This window comes from Euprymna scolopes, chromosome 30 (genome assembly GCF_053919585.1).
Source record: "Euprymna scolopes isolate OS-2025 chromosome 30, ASM5391958v1, whole genome shotgun sequence".
In the NCBI taxonomy this organism is placed as follows: Eukaryota; Metazoa; Mollusca; class Cephalopoda; order Sepiida; family Sepiolidae; genus Euprymna; species Euprymna scolopes.
The window spans coordinates 36,651,130-36,663,136 of NC_136511.1; the positions used below are offsets into that span (position 1 = coordinate 36,651,130).

General features: G+C 37.7%; 1 protein-coding gene across 1 annotated transcript in view; it reads right to left on the reverse strand.

Annotated features, from left to right (window-relative positions):
• Positions 1 to 12,007, reverse strand: part of LOC145254744 (hemocyanin G-type, units Oda to Odg-like) — a 67,981-nt gene that overhangs the window by 19,770 nt on the left and 36,204 nt on the right. The window contains exons 7-10 of the mRNA XM_080113483.1: positions 9,966 to 11,213; positions 5,679 to 6,700; positions 2,722 to 2,962; positions 487 to 1,148 (exon numbers count right to left, since the gene is read on the reverse strand). Coding sequence (XP_079969609.1) covers positions 487 to 1,148; positions 2,722 to 2,962; positions 5,679 to 6,700; positions 9,966 to 11,213 — 3,173 coding nt within the window. The remainder of the gene's footprint in view (positions 1 to 486; positions 1,149 to 2,721; positions 2,963 to 5,678; positions 6,701 to 9,965; positions 11,214 to 12,007) is intronic.

The following is a 12,007-nucleotide window of genomic DNA, read 5'->3' on the forward strand; positions in this document are numbered from 1 at the left end:
GATAACATGACAGCCGCAATCTTCCTCGAGGGCGACATGTCTGACAATTTCTCCGTGTGCAGTGGAGTCAAGCAAGGTTGTGTGTTGGCTCCCACACTGTTTGGCATCTTCTCAGTTCTTCTGTACCACGCTTTTGGAAATCACGAGGACGAAGATAGTGTGTTCCTTCATACTCGATGGAGAACTTTTTAACTTGGCTCGCTTTAAAGACGCTGCCAAACGGAATCTGATCGCTTTTGGCATCGATGTGAATGTGTGGGAGGAGCTAGCCGAAGATAGACCAGCATTGAGTAAGGGTGACGAAGGACTTGAGAACCTTTGGTTCGAGAGGCTGGCGCAGAGAAGACAAAACTAGTGACTACGTTTACTGTTGCTTGCATTAATCTTTCGTAGATTGCTTGTCTTTATTATATATATATATATATATATGCGCGTGTAAGCTGCAAAACTAGGAAGAAGACGATACTTAAAATCGTGTATACTTACCATGGAATGATGGATGTAAAAACTCGGATCAAAGGAACTGTAGGCGAGACTGGACATGGCGTATTTTTGATGGCCACCAATTAGGTAGTGAATAGAGTTATGGATGACCTCAAGTTGCACTTCGAAGTCGCAATAGTCATCTTGTTCAAACATTAACATCACCTGCTTAAAGAGGCGAGATTCTCCGTCGCCGTTGCTGTCGTGGTATAATTCAGCCTGCACGTCGCGGACGGTATAAGTGCTTTCATTTTCGATATAACCCCGCAGGAATGGGTTCTCGATGACGGCTACCCTCAACGCATCGTAATATTCCGCAACGCTAATCAAGGGCGGTAAGTGCGTGATCGGTAACGTCCAGTCCCAATATGGAATGGCTACGTTAGCTCCGTGTCGACGGATTGCTTCTTCGAAATGCAACAAGTACAAACGATGCCAGTGTGGAAATGTCGGCATCCCGTGAAGACAGCAGGCATATTTCGGATTCTTTGGATCTGGGCACATTGCGGTGCCGTGATAACTGGCGATTGTCTGGAATCCGTTATCGGACTCGTCATTCTTCAGGCGTGTCATGGCTGACATAAGATTTTGGACATCACGTTCTTCTAAGGAATGGAGATTCTGTCGGATTCGGTTCAGAGGAATAGACACGCCAAGATTTTCATCTGTGAATAAAAACGATAACAGAAATGTTACACTGAATAACTAGAAGAATATTCACCCCCAGTCAAGCAATTCAAGGGAGTAGAAGGTTTTCCTGTATCTAGGGACCTCAAGAGTTTAGGGGTGGGATTTTGCTTTTTGTCTTAGTCGGGAGTCTGTTTGTCGAAACGGCACAAGTGCTATGAGTTCATTAGGGCATATTTCATTAAAGTACAGGCACATGGATGCAATATTGCGGTGATGGGACAGAGGTTGAATATTGGTCGATAGTGCGAAACCTATTATATTTGGAGCACTTTTGGGGACCCCTCTAAGAGTGAGTTACTCGTGGTAGATGCACTAACTCAGATGTGACAACAATACATATCGCATGGACGAATTTTGGCTTTGTAAAGATACTCTCCGATGTATTTTTCTAGCACGTTAAAGGGAGCCAATCTTCTTTGCAGCAACGTTGGTTCTCAGTGTATTTGTTCCAATTCATGTTGACTGTGAATGTTGAGCCTAAAAGTGTGAAGGAAGGGGTCTCGGTTGATATTTGTTATAGCAATTAGTGGTTGAGAGGGTTTTCTGCAGTTGTTAAAGTAAGATGCTTAGTGGCATTATGACAAAATTTACATAATAATGTATCCATGTTATGTCCTTGTTATTTCGAATGAATAATGCATATTGCTAAGTCTATGATTTTAACAAGAACAGACATATCATTGGTGTTCGTGCCTGGATACCGATCTTTTTAGAATGTATTACTTAAACTAAAACTTTGATTCAAAGTAACTGTTTTCCACAGTAAATTTTTCGTATCTAACTTATTTTAAAAGTTTTGGTGAGAATGATAAGAGTTTGAGTGGGTGCAACAAAATCAAAACATAATGTGCCCATGATATTCACTGTGTTGCCGAAAATATATATTCCAAAATCCATAATGATCAGTTGATTAGTTTAGTAGTTTATTCTGTACGCACACAAACACACACACACATATATATACATGTATATATGTATATATACATATATATATATATATATATATATATATATATATATATATATATATATATATATATATATATATACACATATATATAGAAAGCGGAGAAACCTTCGGTTACAGTTGGAACTATTTGGTGGGACATCTAAGGCTTTTTTTTATTTTTCGTTTCTATCGCTTTCGTTATTATTACAATTCTACAAAAAAAGTTTCTGTTCCTTCTTTCAGACGTATATCCTCGAAAAGTCTGTCTGACGAAAAGCGCTTCGGGTTCTATTACATTTCGTGATTTTTTTTAATCGACTTATTTTATAAAATAAATAAGTCGATTAAAAAAATCACGAAATGTAATAATAATAATAGAACCCGAAGCGCTTTTCGTCAGACAGACTTTTCGAGGGTATACGTCTGAAATAATGAACAGAAATTTTATATATATATATATATATATATATATATATATATATATATATATATATATATATATATATATAAGTACATACAATCTCACAAAATATATACTAGGACTATACTAATTAGATTCACTTACAAATTTCATAGATTTTTTTAAAATAGCAACTCACGTTCGGCAGGAATTCGGATAATAGTTGGTTCGGAAAGCGTTCCCTCTGGAAAGATGGTTCCATTTGGCGAAATTGCCCACAGTCTGATAACAAAAAGTGAATCGTAGTTGAGATTCATACGTCGGAGGGGGTCGGTAATTTCCACGAGATACATCCGGTTAAACGCCCACGGCATTTCGGCACTTCCTCCCAATATCGAAAAATGACCCGCCATACCGCAATTGTCGTAGTCGATACAAATCTGTTATCAAATAAAACATAGATAAAATACATATTTTATATAACAATTAATATATCTATCTATATATCTATAAAAGTGAAATTGTCTGTGTGTGTACATTTCGCTACCAAACTACTCTGTCAATTTTCAGTCTACAGACTCGATATCGTGATTTGGGAAAATCTTTTTAATCGGTTTTCTGCCAGAAATTTGGCTATCAAGTGGTCAAAGTTCAACGATTTGACCTTTGAAAACTCAACCAAACTCCTCCGCTAATTTTGGGTTTAAACACTTGAAACTTTAAATGTAGATTAGTTGAACATGGATCAAATTTTTTTATCTGTATTTGGGCCCAAAACAATAAATGTTAAGGGGTAAAAATTGGGGTAAAAATTTAAAAAAATTTTGACTTCTGCAGTCTCTACCAAATTACTCAGTCAATTTTTGGTCTAAACATTTGAAATTTTACATAAAGTATATTCAGACATAGGGCAAGCTTTTTAATCGCTTTTTGGCCAATAATTTAGCTGCTAAGTGGTCAAAATTCAAACTATTTAGCCAATTTCGAGTCTAAACATTTGGAATTTTACATAAATCATATTCAGACATGCAGCAAGCTTTTTAATCAGTTTTGGGGCGAAATTTTTGCTGTCAAGAGGTCGAAAGTGAAAGAGTTGACCTTTGCAGACTCTACCAGACTCCTTCGCCCATTTTGGGTCTAAAATTTGAAATTTTAGATCTAGATTACCTGGACATGAGTCAAACTTTTTAATATATATATATATATATATATATGCACATAAAGTTATGAGCAGTACATAGGACACGAGCAAACCCGGGCTGAACTGCTAGTTATCAATGAAACGCTTTACATCTAAATGATGTGTTCCAAACTTCATAATGATTGGTTAATCAGTAAAGGAGTGAATCGTGTACATAAAAAATGTCAGCAAGAGTTGTTAGAAGACACTAAATGGAAAATAAATAAATAAATAATAAAGAAATAGAAAATAAATAATACAATAAATAAATAAATAAATAAAAAATAAAAAATATAAAATAAAAAAATAAAAATTATTTAAGAGGAGAGGATGGCCGGTATCTGCAAATTCAGGAAAAAGCAAGAAAAAAGTAAGTAAATGCATATAGTAAAATATAAGTAAATATGCATACAAGATATGAAAGTGTGGGTAGATTGATATATTAGATAGATAGGAAAGTTTAAACAATAAAGCAGAAAATGCAGATAAAAAACCGGCCATGCAAAGAAGAAATAAAGAATTGAAATAAAGGATTATTAAATTATAAATTATCAAGAAGTATGTAGAAAAACGATAAAGTTAAAGAAAAAATTTTATATATCTATATAAAAGGTAAAAGTAATAACTATGTAATTTCAAAATTGCCATAATTAAATTTGGACTTATGTTTACAGAAAGAGATCAGTTCATTTTTAGAATTTATTATATTGTTACTTTGAGGGGAAGTAATTATAGTTATAGCTTCGGTTGTGCAGAGGCGACAGACTATCCATTCACGTGTAATCACCTTTTTCTTCACCATATTCCCTCTGCTTTTTTTGTTATCAAGTAAGATCTCCAAATTGTACGCCTTATTTACGAGACAAGATATGAAAAAACAAATCGTTATGTTTGGTCTCTTATGCTATGATCACAACGTAGTATCTGTTTTGTGTTGTGGCGGGCAATGCCAAAGGTCTGAACGATTATTATTATTGATTTGTGAACTGTTTTGTAGAAACAGATATGCAGGGAAAACGTTTTAAAGGAAAAGAATGTTTAACTAAAACTATTTATGTTAAAAATCTAACAGAGGAATTTTAACTTAGATTTAGGAATGTTTATTAATAAAATATTACAGAGATATTTATGTAATAAAATAAATTTAGGAATTTAATTTTATAAAAAAATAAACAATTAGATTGACCTGGTAATAAAGTAAGAGTATGTTTTGCTATATAGACTAGAGATACAAGTAAGAGGGTCAGAACGAGGAAGCCGTCCACAATAGGTGGTTGACTGTCAGTCGTAGTGTTATATAGCGCCAGGACCCCTAGGTTGGGAACGGTCGTTGTTAGTTAGTTCCCCGCTGCAACAAAACCAAGTAGCCGTCTTTTATTGATCTTCTATGTTTTCTGATTGTTATGGTAACGGCTAAGACTGTAGAAGCATTCGACTGAACGACTAAGAGACGATGTTAGGACTAAAGGGGGAAAGCGTTGTAAATCCCTGACTGTGAAAATGAGGATAAACGAGAACAAACAAAAACAAATTCTTTTGTTACTGCTTCACAGTGAGATGTGTACTTGCTTTGTCCAAGAGACGAAGGGGGCCACAACTCAAGATTAATAATCCGTTATCAATTGTGTGCTTATGCGTCATGTTTGTTGAATCCGTCTCGAATTAATGACTGTTACCTTGTCCATGTTACGTGAACTCTGTTTGAATACGTGCAAACACACACAAATACACACACACATACACACACATACACACAAACATTTATAATCACTAGACGATACACGAGCATCGGTTTCATGCACACATATATTTATATAGACTAGTCTGCATGAATGCACTATATACACTCGTTATATACAACCTCATTATACAACAGAATTGTCGATAAATAACTGTTACCAAAGGCAAGAAAGGTTACTTTTGTACTTACCTGCATATTTTTGTTTGTGTTTTAAAGTATTTTATTAGATACTCACTGCAAAAGTAGCATACGCTGAATGACCAAATCCTTCCAATAGGAAGCCAGCAAAGACACGGTCGTGTTGCTTCATGTTCCGGATGTACGATTCCAGTTGTGGAATGGACATTCCGTTCATTTCCAACATGTCGTATTCGTAATGGAAGTTTTCTTTGTAGTTGAACACATCGGTCGGCTTGGAGTACTTGTGTGTCATTGGGTTCAGATTATACGGGGGTCCGAAAGAGAATGGCTTTAATGGCTCGTTCATCAACTCGAGAGCGCAATTCCACTCGGAAGGAGGAAAACCGCGGAATTTCTGCAATTCTTGCCAGATGACCCAAAGACGATCAACATTGGCATGGTGCAGGTAAAAGACCGGATCATAAGCGGCGTAGTGTAGATGGTTCATCGAGTACTGTTCACTGCCACCAATCCATGTATGGATGGCGTTGTGGACAATTTCGAATTGGATTTCAAAGTTGCAATAGTCCGTTTGCTCCAAAGCCAGAATAATATTGTCAAACAACCACGTCTGTTTTCCAAGAATCGGTCTTTCAAACAGATACTCGCTTACATTTCGTTTTGTTATCGTGTCGGGACTAACAAAAGATATATTGCCATGGTGAAAGGGGTTTACTGTCACAACACCAGTGAAGGGGTTCATGTATTGTTCGGAGGCGAAAAAATTAGGCACTTCATATATCGGGTGTGTCCAATCCCAGTATGGTACGCCTATTTTAGCGCCGTGCCTGTGTAAAGCCTGCTCAAACTGGACGACATGCAACCGATGCCACTGGGGGAAAGTTGGCATGCCGTGGAGACAGCAGGCGTGTCGTTTCTTCGCCATTGGGTCGGGACAAAGGGGAGGTAAGGCATGAAAAGAGGCGACTGCTTCGAAGCCGTCGGATGATTTGTCGAGGTGCATTCGCGTCATAGCGTTTACTAATGAACTTATCTCATGCAACGACAGGCGCTCGACATTCTTACGCACGAGGTTGCCATGGAGCGACTCAGGGGTTTGCGTCGGCTTGGTCTTTTCTGAAAAAAAAAAAGCAGAATTAATCATGATATATATATATATATATATATATATATATATATATGTGTGTGTGTGTGTGTGTGTGTGTGTGTGTATATATATACTCCAAGTTCAAGAGTGATAACTCCTGAATTTAACGAAGTTATTAGATGTGCTCGGTAAAATAAGAGCAAGAATATTTTTCAAATATATATACATACAATTATTTCTTTTATACCAAGACACTAGCGACACTTTTGAAATCAGCAATGCTGGAAGCAATAATTACTAATGGTTGGGATATTCGAACCCAGTTATGAAGTCAACCTTTAACTCCATTTTCCAGTGTGTTACCTCTGGGCCAGTATCAATTAACACGAAAACTAAGATAAATTAAACTCCTATAAATGGCAAATGCGTGCATAGCAGAAAAGCAGTCAGAGAGTGTTTTAACGATCGAAATTTCTGACGTTGTATATCGCCTTTTGTTTATTTCCTAGATAGAGCTACCCTATGCGACGAAGGCCATCAACTCCCCATATTTCCTCCTATAACACAGAACAAGCTAGGTAATATACAAATATCCGTGCATGAGGTCGCCAAGCTAATAAAAAACCTAGATTCCAGTAAAGTAACTGGCACTGATGGCATCCCAATTATAGTGTTAAAAAAGCTTCAACCAGAACTTGCTCCCATACTTACGAAACTATTTAAGCGCTGCCTTAAGGAGAAGTGCTTTCCGATTCCCTGGAAGACCTCATCAGTTTGCCCTGTATTTAAGAATTCAGGTGATAAGTCATCTCCCTCTCAATACAGACCAATAAGTCTTCTCTGTGTTATGAGTAAGTTACTGGAATCAATATTAAATAGAGAAATAGTCAACCACCTCAGCAGAAATAACCTTCTTAGTGACACACAATATGGTTTCCGCTCTGCAAGATCTACCGCAGATGTGTTCTGACGGTTATATCCCACAGGATTAGTGAATCTCTTGACAAAGGCTTCCTTTCTAGGGCAATTGCTCTTGATATATCAAAGGCCTTTGACAAAGTATGGCATAAGGGTCTACTTCACAAGATTTCCAGCTACGGTATAACTGGAAATGTTTTCTCAATCATTAAATCATTTCTCTCCGATAGGCTCATAAGAGTAGTGGTAGATGGACAAAAATCGGAGGCCTGCAATATAAATGCTGGAGTCCCTCAGGGGTCAATCCTCGGCCCAACTCTCTTCCTGATCTACATCAATGACCTCCCTAAACACATACTTAAATCATTCGTTGACATCTATGCTGATGACACTACCATCTACGGCAACACATCAAAGGCTGTAAATGACGAAGTTCTCTCGGATTCTCTCTCCTCTGATCTCGAGCGCGTGGTTCAGTGGGGGAAGATGTGGCTAGTTACCTTTAATGCATCTAAAACCAAACTCCTATCCTTACATCATCAACGCTCTGATCCCCAGCTGGCATCAATTGTGATGGATGGCTCTCGTCTGGGTGAGGCCCCATGTTTTGACAAGCTTCTGGGTTTGACCTTTACTCCTGATCTGAAATGGAACACGTACATCAAGTCTGTTGCCAAGGTCGCAGGAAAGATGGTGGGATCCTTCTACCGCTCCAGAAGATATCTCACTACTGATGCAATTCTCTATCTATATAAAAGCCAAGTACGGCCAAGGATGGAATACTGTTGCCATATCTGGGCAGGAGCTGCCAAAAACAGCCTATCATGCCTTGACAGAGTACAAAATAGACTTCGTGGTTTAGTGGGGGATGCCCTTTTCTCTACCCTGCAACCCCTCTCCCACAGAAGAGACGTTGCGAGCCTGTCCTTGTTTTATCGTTATTTTCATGGCAGGTGCTCGTCTGAGCTCCAATCCCTGGTCCCCCCTCGCCAAACTTTCACGAGAAACACCCGTCTAGCTGAATCCACTGTGAAAAATTTCCCCCACTCTATATCTGTGCCTAAATCAAAACGCGGATTTCATGAGCAAAGCTTCTTTCTTAGAACTGCACGCCTGTGGAACTCTGTTCCGTCTGCCTGCTTCCCTCCGGACTACAACTTGGATGTCTTCAAGTCTAATGTTAACAAATTCCTAATGAACCGCCCCCCTAATTAAACACTTCATAAAATCTCCTCACTAAAGTGATGTACTTGCAATAACCCTTATCCCTGAGTGGCTTCCGGGCCTTGATAAGTGGTGATCACTGTGTAAAAAAAAAAAAAAAAAAAAAAAAAAAGCTAAATTTTAATAATCTTAAAGCGGCTTATAATTATAAATATTAATAATTCTTTTTATACCTGCAGACACTAGTATTTGATGCGTTTGCAATCTCTTTCTTTTCCTTAATCTATCTATCTTTTTTCCTCTTCTCTGTCCTTTGTTTATTGATTATTTCTTATTGACCTCAACCTCGCATCTTTCCTTCCTATATTTGCTATTCTTTTTTCTTGCCTTTCTTTCTGCATCAATATTTACCTATATTTTGTTTTATATTTATTAAATTTTAGATTTTGATCATATTGTTAAAATTTCATACAAACTTATAGTAGTTTCATATTCACAAAAGGTCTCCACAGAAACTAAATATAGCCCATATTACACACATGTAGACAGCTTTATTAATTTATTTATCACGGACATTTATCCTCATCTTTCTTGGTTGTTGTTTCACGAAGTTTCGGCCAACTATTCCTCTGGCTTTCGTCAGGTGGTAACCGCGACGGGATAGAAACATTGACACAATTTCTGACACAAACATTGACACAATCTCAGATACAATCATTGACACAATCTCCTATACAAACATTGACACAATCTCCTATACAAACATTGACACAATCTCCTATACAAACATTGACACAATCTCTGATATAACCATTGACACAATCTCTGATATAACCATTGACACAATCTCTGATACAAACATTGACACAATCTCTGATACAACCATTGACACAATATCTGATGCAAACATTGACACAATATCTGACATAACCATTGACACAATCTCTGATACAAATATTGTCACAATCTCTGATATAACAATTGATACAATCTCTGATAAAAACATTATCACAATCTCTGATACAAACATTGAAACAATATCTGATACAACCATTGACACAATCTCTCATAGAACCATTGAGACATCTCTGATGCAAACATTGACACAATCTCTGATACAAACATTGACACAATCTCTGATACAACCATTGACACGACCACTAACCAGTTACACACTCCATCATAATTTTATTAAGTGTAACGTTTACTTACTGTGCTTTGGAATGTAAATAATCGTGGGCGTTGGGAAAATAGGTCGGGAGACAATGGAACCATTAACGGCGATAACTTCGGTTGTGATTCGAAAGTGACTCTCCTGATTAAGACCCAATAGTTGTAATTCGCCGGTGATTTCATAGCGAAAGAGACGATCAAACTTCCACGGCATTTCGGAATCGCCACCCAGAATCGAAAAAATCCCGGCGTAATTGTTACAATCCTCCTCGGTGGGGCTATGACGGACGCAGATATAAATCCGGACGTCAGCCGAGGCCTGGACACCGTGCAACAAAAACCCAACAAAAACTCGATCTCGATCTTTTCGCTTCTCCAGGGTCATCGCAAGTTGTATTATATTAAGACCATTAAAGGACAGGGTGTCGTATTTGTAATGCAAAACGTTCTGATAATCGAACACGTCGTTCGGTCTGCTGTGCGTGAATGTCAGCTTGTCCTGGTTAGCCGTGCTGTTGCTAAATGGCCGCATTGGTTGGTTCATCTGGGGTAGAGCACAGTTGGCCTCGTTGAATGGCAACTTCCGGTAACGCTGAAGCTCTTGCCAAATCGCCCACAAACGATCCACATTACTATGGTGAAGGAAGAAAACGGGATCGTAGGCAGCGTAGTCTAGGGAAGACATGGAGTGGGGATCGCGACCGCCAAGCCAGGAATGGATTGTGTTGTGGAGCACTTCGAAATGAACCTCAAACTCACAGAAATCGGTCTGTTCAAATGCAAACAGCGTGTGATCATAAAGATATCTGTTATTAAACAACTGCGATTGAGGATCACGATCAGTTATGGCGTGTTCGAAGGTGATCTCGCCTTTAAAGAAAGGATTCGCCTCAATATGGAGAGTACGGGAATTGTAGTAAGAAGCCTCGCTGAAGAATTTCGGCAAAGATTCAAATGGTTCTACCCAATCCCAGTAGGGTACGGCCACTCCAGAACCGCGGGCCAACAATTCGTTTTCGAGTAAAGTGACGTAAAGACGATGCCAGTGTGGAAATGTAGGCATGCCATGCAGGCAGCAGGTGTAAACCGTGTATCCGTATCTATCAGGACATTTGGCCGGAAGTCCATGGAATGAAGCTATTTCCTCAAATTTGCCGTCCTTTTTCATACGTTTCAGTGCACCACGAAGCGAGTTGATTTCGCCGTTGTTTAAAGCTTTCAAATTCTTTCTTACTTTGTTGGCCTCGGTAGCAACTTCGCTCCATGCATTACCTTCTCCATGCACAACTGAAACGATATGATAAATTAAACAATTATTTAAACAATTATTTCAAATAAGTGTCTACTTTTCTTCAAACATGACGGAAAAACATTCATATAAAAATGGTAGAATTATATCAATAATTTATTTTTTAATATATAAATTAGTATTATCAGTTATGATGACCAAGGGAAAAAACGTGCATCTTGAATTTCTCTCTGAATTCATTTCAAATGGTGTGGACTATCTTATTTGCTATTTGTTTTTGCAGTGTAAGTCTTGAAATAATTTTATTTTATTTTGATAAGGTAGGACTGAACTATCGCGAGTAATTCTTGATGATCTAACGGGAAAAAATAGTAAGAGCCGATTTTGCATTTTTATTTACTTCTTTCGGTTGTTGGTATGTGGTGTGGCTAGACATTGCAAAATGACGCTTGATGTAAAAAAAAACAAACATCGACGATGTAAGCGGCTAAAATGAAATTGGAAAAGTATAATTGTCGCTCAGTTAAGGATAAAAATAGGAAAGAAAGGTAGTTAAAAATGGAAGACGTATGAATCGATATTGAAGCAGAAAAGCAAACAGAAAATAAACACCTGCATACACTGGGCAGAAATTCTTTTTTTTTTTTTTGCTCTCGAAAAAAATAGCTGATATTGAGTACTTTCAAGCCGCTGAACATAAACACAAAGTCAATTTAACCCGATCTGTTAAAGATTTATTGTCTTTAAAATAAACTTATTTTAATGTATTGGCTTATAGTACAGTACTCGATGACTTACTTGTATGTGTTATCTCACCTGGAGTTATACTTGT